This window comes from Cnephaeus nilssonii (assembly GCF_951640355.1).
Source record: "Cnephaeus nilssonii genome assembly, chromosome: 5".
NCBI classification, from domain to species: domain Eukaryota; kingdom Metazoa; phylum Chordata; class Mammalia; order Chiroptera; family Vespertilionidae; genus Cnephaeus; species Cnephaeus nilssonii.
In genome coordinates, this window is record NC_137076.1 from 27,662,290 (window position 1) to 27,676,725 (window position 14,436).

General features: G+C 47.7%; 1 protein-coding gene across 1 annotated transcript in view; it reads left to right on the forward strand.

Moving 5' to 3' along the window:
- Positions 1–5,271: 5,271 nt before the first annotated feature.
- Positions 5,272–14,436, forward strand: part of LOC307100601 (complement C3-like) — a gene marked incomplete at its 3' end in the record, with an annotated part of 50,024 nt that continues 40,859 nt past the window's right edge. The window contains exons 1-16 of the mRNA XM_079773073.1: positions 5,272–5,399; positions 6,120–6,312; positions 7,145–7,310; positions 7,407–7,477; positions 10,321–10,415; positions 10,516–10,598; positions 10,684–10,774; positions 11,076–11,178; positions 11,288–11,417; positions 11,642–11,757; positions 11,838–11,987; positions 12,431–12,640; positions 12,770–12,973; positions 13,338–13,499; positions 13,885–14,014; positions 14,260–14,331. Coding sequence (XP_079629199.1) covers positions 5,326–5,399; positions 6,120–6,312; positions 7,145–7,310; positions 7,407–7,477; positions 10,321–10,415; positions 10,516–10,598; positions 10,684–10,774; positions 11,076–11,178; positions 11,288–11,417; positions 11,642–11,757; positions 11,838–11,987; positions 12,431–12,640; positions 12,770–12,973; positions 13,338–13,499; positions 13,885–14,014; positions 14,260–14,331 — 2,050 coding nt within the window. The 5' untranslated portion in view covers positions 5,272–5,325. The remainder of the gene's footprint in view (positions 5,400–6,119; positions 6,313–7,144; positions 7,311–7,406; positions 7,478–10,320; positions 10,416–10,515; positions 10,599–10,683; positions 10,775–11,075; positions 11,179–11,287; positions 11,418–11,641; positions 11,758–11,837; positions 11,988–12,430; positions 12,641–12,769; positions 12,974–13,337; positions 13,500–13,884; positions 14,015–14,259; positions 14,332–14,436) is intronic.

Here is a 14,436-nt window from a genome sequence, read left to right on the forward strand (position 1 = left end):
GTACTATGTTGAATAAGAGTGGTGAAAACAGACATCCCTGTCTTGTTCCTGTTCTTAGGGGAAATGGTTTTAGCTTTTGTCCATTGAGTATGATGTAGGTTTGTCATATATGGCCTTTATCATGTTGAGATATGCTCTCTCTATTCCCACTTTGTTGAGAGTTTTTATCAAAAATGGGTGTTGAATTTTGTCAAATGTTTTTTCTGTGTCTATTGATATGATCATATGATTTTTGTCTTTCAATTTGTTTATAAGATGTACCACATTTATTGATTTGCAAATATTGTACCAGCCTTACATCCTTGGAATAAATTCCACTGGGTCATGGTGTATGACATTTTAATATACTGCTGGATATGATTTGCTAATATTTTGTTGAGGAATTTGGCATCTATGTTCATCAGGGATATTGGCCTCTAATTCTCTTTCTTTGTAGTGTCTTTATCTGGTTCAGAATTAGGATAATGCTGGCCTCATAAAAGGAGCTTGGAAGTATTCCTTCCTCTTGGATTTTTTGGAATATTTTGAGGAGAGTAGGTGTTAGTTCTTCTTTGAATATTTGGTAAAACTCCCTTGTGAAGACATCCAGATGTTGGCTTTTGTTTGCTGGGTGTTTTTATTATTATCATTATTATTACTATTACTTCTATTTCCTCAGTTGTTATTGGCCTATTCAGCTTTTCTGATTCTTCCTGATTCAGTTTTGGGAGATTGTATTTTTCTAGGAATTTGTCCATTTCATCTACATATCCATCTTGTTGTCATATGGCTTTTCATAGTATTTTCTTACAATTCTTTGTATTTCTGTGGTGTCAGTTGTCACTTCTTCACTTTCATTTCTGATTTTATTTATTTGGGTCTTCTTTCTTTGTTTCTTGATGAGTCTGGCTAACAGTTTATCAATTTTGTTTATCTTTTCAAAGAACCAGCTCTTGGTTTCTTTGATATTTTTATATTGCTTTTTTAGTCTCTATGTTATTTATTTCTGCTCTTATTTTTAGTCATTCCTTCCTTCCTACTCTGGGCTTTTCTTGTTGTTCTCTTTCTAGTTCTTTAAGTGGTAGGGTTAAATAGTTTATTATTAATTTTTCTTGTTTTTTGAGGTAGGCTTGTAGTGCTATGAACTTCCCTCTGGGTCTGCTTTTGCTGTGTCCCAGAGATTTGGGGTTGTTGTGTGTTCATTTGCATTTGTTCCTAGGAAGGTTTTGTTTCTTTCTTGATCTTGTTGGTAACCCATTCATTGTTTAATAACATGATTGTAGCCTCCATGGGTTTGAAAGTTATTGGGTGTTTTTACTGTAGTTGATTTCTAATTTCATTCCACCGTGATTTGAGAAGATGCTTGATATGATTTAAATCTTCTTATACTTGTAAAGACTTGTTTTTTGTCCTCATATGTGTTCCATCTTTGAGACTGGCCCATCTGTACTTGAGAAAAATGTATATTCTACAAATTTGTGGTGAAATCTTCTATAATTGTCAACTAATTCCATCTGGCCTCATGTGTCCTTTAGGGTCACTGTTACCTTGTTAATTTTTTGTCTATAAAATCTATCCAGTGAAGTCAGTGGGCTGTTAAGGTCCCCTACTATGACTGTATTATTGTTGTTCTCTTCCTTACAATCCTCCAGAAGATTTTTTATCTATTTAGGTGCTCCTTTATTGGGTGTATATGTGTTTGCTGAGGTTATATCCTTTTTTAAAAAAAAAAAAAAATATATATATATATATATATATATATATATATATATATATATATATATATTATTGGTTTTTTACAGAGAGTAAGGGAGAGGGATAAAGAGTTAGAAACATCGATGAGAGAGAAACACCAATCAACTTCCTTCTGCACACCCCCTATTGAGGATGTGCCTGCAACCAAGGTACATGCCCTTGACTGGAATCGAATCTGGGACCCTTCAATCCAAAGGCCAACACTCTATCCACTGAACCAAACCCGTTAGGGCGGTTATATCCTCTTGTTGGATGAATCCCTTTGGTATTATGTGGTGACCTTTGTTGTCTCTTGTGATGGCCTTCATTTTGAAGTCTATTTTGTCAGATATGAGTATTGCTACCCCAGCTTTTTTCCATTCTTTCACTTTTATCCTGTCTGAGTCTTTTGTTCTGAGGTAGGTCTCCTGTAGACAGCATATAGTTGGGTCATATTTTTGTATCCATTCAGCTACCCTATGTCTTTTGATTGGAGCATTTAATCCATTTACACTTAAGGTCATTATTGATAGGTATTTATTTATTGCCATTTTAATTCTGTATAGCTAGGTTTCTCTCTCTGTTTCTTCTTCTCATTACAGTAGTCCCTTTAGTATTTCTTGTAATGCGGGCTTGGTGTTGATGAACTCTGGCTGTGTTTTTGTCTGGAAAGCTCTTTATTTCACTGTCTATTTTCACTGATAGCCTTGCTGGCTATAGTAATCTTGGTTTCAGATCCTTGCTTTCCCTTACTTTGAGTACTTCATGCCATTTCCTTCTGGCCTGTAGAGTTTCTGAGGAATCAAATGTCAGCTTTATGGGAGATCCTTTGTAGGTAACAGTTTGCTGTTCTCTTGTTGCCTTTAAGATTCTCCCTTTGAGTTTAATTTTTTGGCATTTTAAATATGTTAATGTCTGGGCGTGGGCCTTTTTGGGTTCTCTTGCTTGGGGTTCTCTGTGCCTCCTGAATTGTGTGACTTTTTTCTTTACCAGGTAGAAAAGTTTTCTGCCATTATTTCTTCAAACATGTTCTCTATCCCTTTCTTCCTTTCTGCCTCTTTTGCCACACCTGCTATTCAAATAATGTTGTTTCACATTGTCCCACAGTTCCCTTATGTTGTCCTCCTGGTTTTTTTTTTATGTTTTTTTTCTGTTTGGTTCTCTGATGGAGTGATTTTTTTCTACCCTGTCTTCTAATTCACTGATTTGATTCTCAGCTTCCCCTAATCTGCTGTGTATTCTTCCAATGTGTCCTTTATTTGTGCTATATCATTCTTTATTTCTGTTTTCATAGTTACTATGTCTTATGCTGTTGAGCATCTTTACCATCAATATTCTGAATTATCCAGTTCTGTATTAGATAAATTTCTTATCACCATTTCATTTATCTCTTCTTCTGGAGAATTCTCTTGTTCTTTCATTTGGGTGTTGTTTCTTTGTGTCCTCATTGTGGCTGCCTGTTTGGGTTTGTGACTGTATATTAGGTAGATTTTCTATGCCTCTCAACTTCTAGTGCAGTACAGTGTCAAAAGCTTTTTCTAACTAATTAGATCAGGCAAACACTCAAAGCCTCCAGAGATATCCTCTGCCTACAGAATGATTGGATTTAGTCTTGACTAGCCCTCAGGCAATTGTCCATAGGTTTATCGAGAGGTTTTTTTTCCAACAGAGTGGGACAATTGCTTCTGCCTGGAGGATACTTGTTATTCTCAGTCTTTTAATGAGCCTCAGAAACACTACATTGTGGGGCTATGTATTTTCCAATAGTTTCCCCCCATGCCAAACCACCTAGATAGCAGTTGCCTGCATGAGAAAGATGATCTCTGCAGCATAAGGTAATGACTCAGCACAGGAAACTGGGATGTCTGACTTCTGACCTCTAAACCCAGAGCTCCAAACCCTGGCTTCTGCTCCCACAGTTCTAGTTCACTCTGCCCTCCCTCTTCCAGAGCACAAGGTGAGTGGTCTACAGGGAATTTCATGCTTGGCCCTGTAAGAGGGTGCCTGAATTTCTAGCCCTCTCTTCCTGTCAGACAGCAACTCCACTGCTTTTCATTACCAGATATTCTATAGGTACCCTTCTCAGTTGTGGTGCTCTCTGTTGGGCAGCCCAGCTTGGGGATTAGACCGTCCCCCACCCCCCAACCCCCTGCTGAGATATCTCTGCAGAACTTCAGTTGCTGTCTGTGGGAGCCTGGCCAGCCCTTTTGCACCTCCGCCCTCTTCCCCGGCCTCTATGTGGTCTCCACTTTCCAGGCTCACTTGGTTATCAGGGTTCTCTTCAGTGAGTCTTTTGTTGATTATTCAGGAAGTTTTCCCGTATTTTAGCTGTAATTCCATTTTGATCCTGGGAGCTTGTCAGTGCACATCCACTTACTCCACCACCATTTTTAATCAAAAGTGGCAAGAGTATGGTTTGCAATCCAAGAAAGTCTGTACATCAGTTGGAGTCTGTTGACTTTCACACAATGTAATATGAGGCAGTTTTTTAAAGAAGTTCTCTGTGCACTATTAATCAACAGTCTCTAGCTGTTTAAAAAGAAACAAGGTATGACTCAGGGAGACTAGGAAGGACTGTATGTAAAGCATGCCAATATTAGTTCCGACAACATGTGGAGGTTTGTAAATGCAAACGATATCTGTGGAGAGAAATCATGATCCTTTATTACATGGTCATGATCCTTCATTACTGGGACCTGGATGGCTGGTAACAGACCCAGGAGGAAAATTATATTTTCCCTATATATATATTTCTACATTTTATATGTTAAATCATATGAATACATTACCTATTAACACAAAAAAATATACTGTTTAATAATAATATCCTAAGAGGATGCTGATATAAGACAAATACAAAAGCTAGCAATGGTCCACAAAAATTACTTTTTAAATCATCATAGCTACTCAGGCATTCTGAGAAGAGTAGGTGAAGGAAGCTCCAGGCTCCTATTGCCCTATAAAATATGCTCACCTGGACAGTGAACTCCTATGCATACTTCAAAGTCCACCTGAAATGTCCCCTCCCCCAAGAAGTCTTCTCTGACCCTCCAAGAAGCAGACCTCCACTTGAGATCACACTCCAGAGGGTTAGGAGTGTCTGTGCTGGAGTCTGTCCCCGACTCTACATCAACATGGAAGACTCTGGAAGTAGATTCCTAGGAAGGGTTTGGTTAATAAGTTCATGGACGAAACTGGACTGGGCCCGGCCCAGATATCTGAGGTAGGGGGTGGGGGGACCCCTTGCTCTCAGAGTTCCTCCACTACAATGTGGGTGTAACAGGGAAAGGTCCCTGTTCATCCACTGGCCTTGCCACTGAGGAAAGCCCAGGCAGGGGGCACTTGTGCTCCTGTTGGAGAAGGATATGCCCTCAAGTTATTTACCCAGGACCTGCTGGCCCAGGAAATGAAAAAACTTAGGAAACGTTATTGAGAAATCTGGGGCAGCCCCAGGGAGGGGAGAGGCCATGGGGAGCAGAGGGCTGGGCTGAGTGGGGGAAAGGCGGGAACTAGATAAAAGGAGGCCTCCAGCAGCCTCTACTCAGTCCTCCCTGTCCTCTCCCTCCGTCCCTCAGTCCTTCTGTCCCTCTGTCCCTCCACTGTCCCTGTACCATGGGGCCTGCCTCAGGTCCCAGCCTCCTGCTGCTGCTGCTGAGCAGTCTCCCCCTGGCCCTGGGGGACCCCATGTGAGTAGTCATGACCCTACCCCAAGTGAGGCAACTTCTGAGGTGGAACGGGCATTTGTGGGTTCAGGTCCTTGTAGAATTCAGGGTGCATTATGCCGGAGGATGAGGAGTTAGTGGGGAGGAATGCTAATAAATGGGGCTGCCTGTGACTTTGAGAGTTTATGGGTTGGGTGTTTGTGAAATTCAAGCATTGTACAGAGGGAGTGTGTGGATGTTTATGAAACTGGGGGTCTGCAGGTTTAGGGTGCATATGGTGTTTGCTGATTCTGTGGATGTGGAGGTTTGACTTTACATGATTTGGGAGTTTGCAGTTTTAGGATTTATGGGTTTCAGTGTGTGTAGAGCTATGGCGTGGGGTTATGTTGGCTGGGGGTGGGATGGATTTAGTTGTATTTATAGGCCTGGGTGATAGAGGTTTAGGTAGAGGCTTGGAGTGTTCAAGGATTTGGGGTTCAAAGATTTGGTATATGTGAGTTTGGCTATGTATAGTTGGGGTGGCTGAGGGTCTGGGTGTTTAGAAACTTAGGGCGTTTAAAGATTTAGGGATCAGGGTTTCAGGAGTATGTATGTAGATTCCCCAACTGTGGGTTTGGAAGTCTAGATAATTAGGGGACTTGCTGGTTCTGGTTTTGAGGTTCCTGCAGGAGCAGGGACTGGGGAGACCCCCGTGGAGGCTGGAATGTTTGGTTCCTAGGATGACCCCGTGCACTCTTCCCGCAGGTTCTCCATAATCACCCCCAACGTCCTGCGGCTGGAGAATGAGGAGACAGTGGTGCTGGAGGCCCATGATGGGACAGGTAACATTCCTGTCAAGGTTAAGGTACACGACTTCCCAGCCAAGAAGCAGGTGCTGTCCAGCAAGGACACCATTCTCAACAGAGCCAATGGATACCTGAGCACCGTCACCATCAAGGTGGGTGCTCACTGGAGCCACCCCGTGGATGCCTCACCCCGCGGATGCTCCACCCCCTATGGGTCTTCTCCCCATTCCAGCACCTCGCTTATGAGCCCTGTCCCTTCCTCAACCCTTCCATTTTTTTAATCCTCATGAGAATATGCTTTCACCAGGAGGAAAGAAGAGAGAGAGAGAGAGAAAGAGAGAGAGGGGGGGTGGGGGGAGGCAGGGAAACATGCTCAGTTGCCTCCAGTACACACCCTGGCTGGGGAATCAAACCCGAAACCCGGGTATTTGCCTGATCAGGAGTTAAACCCGGTGACCTTTTGGTGCACAGGTCCAAGCTCCAACCAACTGAGTCACAGCAGCCAGGGCAGCCCTTCCTCTCTTTAATTCTCCTCCCCATTTGGGTTCCTCCTTTTATTGGCCCCGCCCCTTCTAAGGCCCTCCCTCACCCTGAGCCTCTTCCTTTCCAAGCCAACAATGTCTGTGCCCCTCCTTTTGGAGCCCTTTCCCCTCCAAGCCCTCTCTTCCTTCAAGCCCCTCTCCTCTCTGAGTCTCCTCCCCTTTCTGAGCCCCCTCTACTACTGAGCCCTCCATCCTCTGAGGCCCCTCTCTGATCCCCCTTTCCATTGCTCTCTCTGACTCCTAGCCTGTCTCTTGTCCTTGTCCCCTCGCTGAGTACCCCCTCCCCAAACCCGGGCCAACCAGAGAGACCAGGCAGGAGTGAGGGGCAGGCTCTGTTGTGAGGAGGGGCAGATGTGGACCCAGCCGAAGGCCCAGAGGTTGGATGGTGGGCAAGGGGCCCTGGGGCAGACCCCTCCTCACGCCCTCCCCCATCCATGCCTAGATCCCAGCCAGCAAGGAGTTAAAATCACAGAAGGGGAACAAGTTTGTGAGTGTCCAGGCGGTCTTTGGGAATGCTCCGCCGGTGGAGAAGGTGGTGCTAGTCAGCTTTCAGAGCGGGTATCTCTTCATCCAGACGGACAAGACCATCTACACCCCAGGCTCCACTGGTAAGGGGCTGGTGGGTAGCTCCGAGGGCTGGGGCTGGGTCATTGGGAGGGGCAGGGCCTCACTGAGCTGTCCCTTTCTCTCCCGCCACCTCCCAGTCCTCTATCGGATCTTCACTGTGGACAATGAGCTGCTGCCCGTGGGCCGGACGGTTATCGTCAGCATTGAGGTACCAGACAGCCGGGCTCCCAGACACACTTGGGGCAGACACTCAAGGAGAGACTAAGAGAGAGTTTGAGACAGAGAAAGAGACACTAGGAAAGACCTTAAGGCAAGCATGTCAAACTCAAAGGCTAACACGGGCCAAATAAACAAGGTGTAAGTTATGTGGGCCGCAAAAAAACAAAAGCTTCAACTTTCATAGAAACGTAGGTTTATTTCTATAGAGACATGCTGAATACAAAGGGCTGAAATAAATGAGTAATAGTTAACATGTAAGAGAACATTTTAATAAAAATTAATATTTTTTTCTTTAACATGAACTTACCATACACTGAATAACTGCACAAATTAATAAGCGTAACGCAAATAAACCTATTTTTCTTGTTCTCCAAAAGTGAAATATTTCCTGTTGTGCACACCAAACAAGTCAGTACAAGACTAATGACATGGCAATCGGCTGCTAAAATATTCACTGCTAGTGTTAGTGGGGAGAAATGGTACTCGCGAAAAAAAAAAAGACGCTTAAGGGAAATGAATGCAACAGGATTATAGTAATCCGTCATTAGCGAACATTGTAGTTTGTTATTAATAATTAGGTATAACAGTATATTGTAAAAATTAAGTTATGAAATTGTTATTAAAACGTTTCTTACATACCGTTATATTGGCGGGGCCACAAAAGTATTCCTTGTGGGCTGCACATGGCCCACAGTCCTCGAGTTTGACATGCTTGTCCTAAAGCAGTGGTCGGCAAACTCATGAGTCAACAGAGCCAAATATCAACAGTACAACGACTGAAATTTCGTTTGAGAGCCAAATTTTTTAAACTTAAACTTCTTCTAATGCCACTTCTTCAAAATAGACTCACCCAGGCCGTGGTATTTTGTGGAAGAGCCACACTCAAGGGGCCAAAGAGCGGCAGTTTGCCAACCACGTCCCTAAAGCAAAGAAATATCCCTAAAGCAAAGACAGGCACAAACACAGAGGCCTAGAGGTGGGCGGGGACCCAGGGAGCCGGCATGGGGCAATGTTCACACCTATGAATTCCACCTCCAGATAAACCGCTGGTCCCTGTGACTCTGGCTAGGTCTCTCACCTTCCTAAGCCTAAATTTTCTCTTCTGAAGATTGGAGTAATTCCATAATGCTGTGTAGTAGTCTGTTCTGCCTACTGTAGCCAGGAGGCACCTGTGAGCACCTGAGTCTGGTCCAGCCCTTCCTCTGCTCACATTTCTCCAGGACTCCTCCCTCCCTCCAGATAAAAGCTCAAGGCCTGGCTCAGTGGTTGAGTGTCTACCTATGAACCAAGAGGTCAAGGTTGGATTCCAGTCTGGGCACATGACCAGGTTTTAGGCTAGATCCCCAGTGTGGGGCATGCAGGAGGCAACCAATCAGTGATTCTCTCTCATCATTGATGTTTCTATCTCTCTCTCCCTCTCCCTTCCTCTCTGAAATCAATAATATATATCTATATATATTTTTAAAAAGCTCAAGTCCTCCCTGTGACCTACAAGGCCCTGAATGACCTCCCTTGTCCCTTTCCTGCCCTTACCTCCTGCCACTCTCCCTCTCACTCACTCTATTCCAGCCACACAGACCTCTTTCCTGTTCCTCTGACACATGAGGCAGAGTCTCCTGCCCCAGCGCCTTTGCACTGGTTGTTTTTTCTGCCCAGAAAACAATCTTCCTCCAAAAATGCACTCTACTTGCCCTTTATCTCCTTCAAGACTTTGTTCAGATGTCACCAATGCCCCAATGTTACAGTGAGGCCTTTCTGAGCACCTGTAAATTTGCAACCCCCTCCCATTCACACATGCACTTCACTCTTCCTGCCATGCTTTTGGCATCCTGTAAATCAGATTTATTCATTTATTAATTGCCCCCTCCACCAACCTCTGTGGGACCACAATTCCCTACAGGACAGAGTTGTGTGTGTGTGTGGTTTTTTTAAAAAAATATATTTTTATTGATTTCAGAGAGGAAGGGAGAGGGAGAGAGATAGAAACATCAATGATGAGAGAGAATCATTCATCAGCTACCTACAGCACGCCCCCTACTGGGGACCAAGCCCACAACCCGGCATGTGCCCTTGACAGAAATCAAATCCAGGGCCCTTTAGTCCGCAGGCCAATGCTCTATCCACTGAGCCAAACCAGCCAGGGCTACAGGAAAGAGTTTTTATCTGTTTGTTCCGGGCCTTATTCCTTAATTCAACCAAGTGTTTGGCATATAGTGGGGCTTAATACAAAGTGATGGAAGAAAGGAGTCAGGGAGGGAGAAAGGAAGATGTGAAATGTCACCTGAGCCAACAGGAGGGCATTATCCACAGTTACCCTGGTTTCCAAGAGAAGCCAGAGAACCAGATTTCTATGTGGTGTCTCCCGATGTTTAACTGTTGACAGAAATGAAATAATATGTGTACAGGAGATTGCTATTCTTGTAGAACAAAAGGTTGAACAGAGCAATTATGTATGGCTTAGCACAAATCAAATGCTCAGCCCAGGGCCTTGAACAAAAGGAGGTAATACAGTCTAGTGATTCTTAATATCAGGGGGCCACTCATAATGATGAGCTCCTCCTTACATGAACGCTGTCCCACTCCAGAGGGGCTGTATTTATCTCCTGTTTTTAGATGTGCACATTGAGCACAGAGAAGTTAATTAACTTGCCCAAGGTCACACAGCTTGTAGGTGGCACAGTGGGATCTGAACGCAGGCTGACCAACTCAGGTCCACGTTCTTAGCCACTGCTGCCGTAGACATGGCAGAGAGAGTGTCCAGACACAGAGAAGGAGAGGGCCAAGGGGCTAAGCCTGCTCTGAAGAACCACACCCCTCCCTGTCTATATACAGACGCCCGAAGGCATTCCCATCAAGCGGGACACCCTCTCTTCTCAAAACCACTTTGGCATCTTGCCCCAGTCTTGGAATATCCCGGAGCTGGTCAAGTACGTTAGGCCCTCCGGGAGTGGGTTTGGGGCTCCCCTATCCCAGAAGGAGTGGGGGGCTGCCAGGTCTGAGCAGATCACTCACCTGCCTTCCCCACAGCATGGGGCAGTGGAAGATACGAGCCCACTATGAAGATTCGCCAGAGCAGGTCTTCTCCGCTGAGTTTGAGGTGAAGGAATATGGTAAGAGAAGGAGGGAGTCAGGGTGTGGGCCCCATAATGCTGGGTTCAGTGCTGGCTCCTCACCAGTGCTGTTCCCCCGCTCCAGTGCTGCCTAGTTTTGAGGTCCAAGTGGAGCCTGCAGAGAAATTCTACTACATTGATGACCCTAAGGGCCTGGAGGTCACCATTACAGCCAGGTGAGGGGTCAGGTGAGGGCCAGGAGAGAGACTAGGTGAGGGATTGGGTGAGGGGCTAGGTGAAGGGCTAGGTGAGGGCTAGGTGAGGGGCTAAGTGAGAGCCAAGTGAGGGGCTAGGTGAGGGGTCAGGTGAGGACCAGGTGAGAAATCATGTGGTACCAGATGAGGGGCCGGGTGAGGGCCAGATGAGGGTGAGGTGAGGGGCTGGGGATTCTGGGTCCTCTCCATAGCCAGTGGAAGTTTGGGGGAGGGGTGCACAGCTTTTGAGGAGGGAAAATCTGAGACTCTCCTCTCTGCACAGGTTCTTGTACGGGAAGAATGTGGATGGAACGGCCTTCGTCATCTTTGGGGTCCAGGATGGTGACCAGAGGATTTCACTGTCCCAGTCACTCACCCGTGTTGTGGTACCTACCAAAGGCCCCCAGAGCTTCCTCCACTCTGAACCCTTCTTCTCACTCTCTGAATCCCCTCCCCGCTGAGTCTTCCCCTCTGAGCCCTCATTCCCTGTCCCAGATCGAGGATGGCACTGGAGAGGCTGTGCTGAGCCGAGAGGTCCTGCTGAGTGCGGCCCCAGATCACCCACGAGAAGCTGCCCTAGTGGGAAAGTCATTGTATGTGTCTGTCACCGTCATCCTACACTCAGGTGAGGCATGGGCTGAAGGTGGAGGCTCAGTACCACCATGCAGTCCAGTCTGAGAGGGGAGGCCCAACTGAGGGAGGAGGCCCGGAATAAAGATGGGATCAGTCTTATGAGAGAGGCCCCGTCTGAGAAGGGAGGTCTGGTATGAAGGCAACAGGGTCCAATGTGGGGGAAGCCTAGCCCTGAAGGGTGGCCCAGGAGCACACCCTCACAGCTGGCCCCCTCAGGCAGCGACATGGTGGAGGCGGAGTGCAGCGGGATCCCCATCGTGACCTCCCCCTACCAGATCCACTTCACCAAGACGCCCAGGTTCTTCAAACCCGCCATGCCCTTTGACCTCACGGTGAGACCCAGGGCAAGGTTGCACCCCACTCCTGAGCACTGGCCTCGTCTCTGGGTCTGCTGAACCCCCTACACCCACAGGTGTATGTGACGAACCCCGATGGCTCCCCAGCCCCCCTCATCCCTGTGGCAATTCAGGGCTCCAACCAAGAGATTTCTGTGACCCGGGATGATGGCCTGGCTCATCTAATCATCAACACACACAGGAACCAGAAGCCCCTGTTGATCACTGTGAGTCTGGACCAGCAGGACCCCACCCCAGGGAAACAGAGGACTTTCTTCGTACAGCGGGCTTCTAATGATTGCACAAAGGGGTCTTGTCATGTGCATAGCGATGTTCTTTCATTTGCATAAGTGGGTCTTGCCATTCACACGGAGATGTTTCATTCACATAGAGGAGTCTTGTCTGCACATTGGAGTCCTGCCGTCTGGGTAGAGGGTCCTCCTGCCATTTACACAGTGCCTCCTATCATCTGCATGGATGTCTTATAAGGACCCTTGTGATGACATTAGTACACCTGGGTAACCAAGGATAGTCTGCCCATGTCTAGATCCTTAACTCCATCTCACCTGCAAGGTCCCTCTTGTCATACAAGCTGCCACATTGCCAGGTGCCAGGGGTTAGGTCATGGACATCCCAGGTAAGCAGCATGCCTCCCTGTCTCCCTGCTCAGGTCCGGACAATGAAGGAGGGCCTCCCGGAGGGCCGACAGGCTACCAATCAAATGCAGGTCCTACCCTACAGTACGATGGGCAACTCCAACAACTACCTGCACCTCTCCGTGCGCGCCACAGAGCTCAAGCCAGGAGACAAGTTCGATGTCAGCTTTTTCCTGCAAATGGACCCCGGCCAGGATGCCAATGTCCGGTACTTCACCTACCTGGTGCGTGGCTTCCTACAACCCCAGGTCTCCCCCCTCCTCACTTCTCCAGCTCTCCAGAGCCCTACCCCTTTCCAGATCCCCCATCCTCCCTCCTGCTGTCCTGATCCTTATGCCAACCTGTCTCCCAAGGTCATGAACAAGGGGAAGCTGTTGAAGGTGGGACGCCAGGTGAGAGAAGCCGGCCAGTTCCTGGTGGTGCTGCCTCTGACCCTCACGACAGAGTTTATTCCTTCCTTCCGCCTGGTGGCCTATTACACGCTGAACAAAGGAGGCCAGAGGGAGGTGGTGGCTGATTCCGTGTGGGTGGATGTCAAGGATTCGTGTGTGGGCACGGTAAGCGTTGTGAGTCTCTGTGCCCATCTTGTGACTCTCTGCCTGGCCATGGCTTTCTCTGTCTCTGCCTCTCTCCATCCTTCTGAACCCACTTCTCTCCCCTGCTTGTAGAGTTCCTGCCTCTCTCTTCCCCTTTTCCATCTTGTTTTCTTCCCTGTTTTAGTCTCAGTATCTCTTTTGCCCCCAATGTTCTCTTTCCTTAACTTTCTACCTGATGATGGTTTTGTGCGTGTCCCTTCTTCTCTCTCTGTCTCCACCTTTCTCTCCTTCGGGACCAGTCCAGAACCCCTTCTGTCCTCTACCAACCAAGGCTGGGGCCCCACTGGGCTGACTTCTCCCTCCTATCTCTCCCACCTCCTCACAGCTGGTGGTGAAAAGTGCCATGAAGGAGGACAAGCATCAGCATCTACCTGGACAACAGATATCGCTCAAGATCGAGGGTAACCAAGGGGCTCGAGTGTGGCTGGTGGCTGTGGACAAAGGCGTGTTTGTGCTGAATAAGAAGAACAGGTTGACTCAGAAAAAGGTATGTCCCCATGTCACTGAGGTTGGGTAAAAGATGGCAGAGGCAAAGAGATGGCCTTGGGTTGAGGTGGGAATGGCGGTGGGGATAACCAGTGACATGAGGTTGAGTGTGGGTTGAGTGCAGAGGTCAAAATGGACACAGACATGGGGATGGGTTGAAGTTCAAGTTGCAGATGGAAATGTGGATGGACAGGGTCTATGTTGGGGATGGTCATGGTAATGGACACAGATCTGCGTCCCACAGCAGCACACTCCGATCACCCACTGTGGAGTGTCTGGGGCCCAAAAGGAGGACAGTAGTGAGGTTGGGTGGATGTGTTGGTGTGGTGACCTAGGCCCTGCTGGCCTGGCCTCAGCCTGCACTTGAGCCCCTCCCCACCCTGCAGATCTGGGACACAGTGGAGAAGGCAGACATTGGCTGCACGCCAGGCAGTGGAAAGAACTATGCAGGCGTCTTTAAGGATGCCGGGCTGGTCTTCCAGACCAGCAAAGGCCTGCAGACCGAGCAGCGGTCAGGTGAGGAGTCGGCCAGTGGACACCCAGGGAGGGGCAGCACTTCTACCTCCCAGATAGGATCCGGGACCCTGGTTTCAAGTCCTGCCTCTACCACCAACTAGCAATTCGCTCTCCTCTCTGAGCCTCCGTGTCTACATCTGTTAAATGGGAGCAATAACACTCCCACCTCGCAGCTACTGTGAGGAGTAAACCAAGGACAGGCAGTCAGTGCTTAACCCACCTTGTTCCGTCCACCCGCCCCTCAGATTTGGCATGCCCGAAACCAGCCACCCGGCGACGCCGCTCCGTGCAGCTCATGGAGAAGAGGATGGGCAAAGGTGGGAGCCCTCATCCGCCGCCCCCACCCTTGCACCCTGTCCACTGAGATCCCAGCAAAGCGGGAGGAGGGCACGGCCTGGACCTGGGCAGGTCCTCCCTGCGAG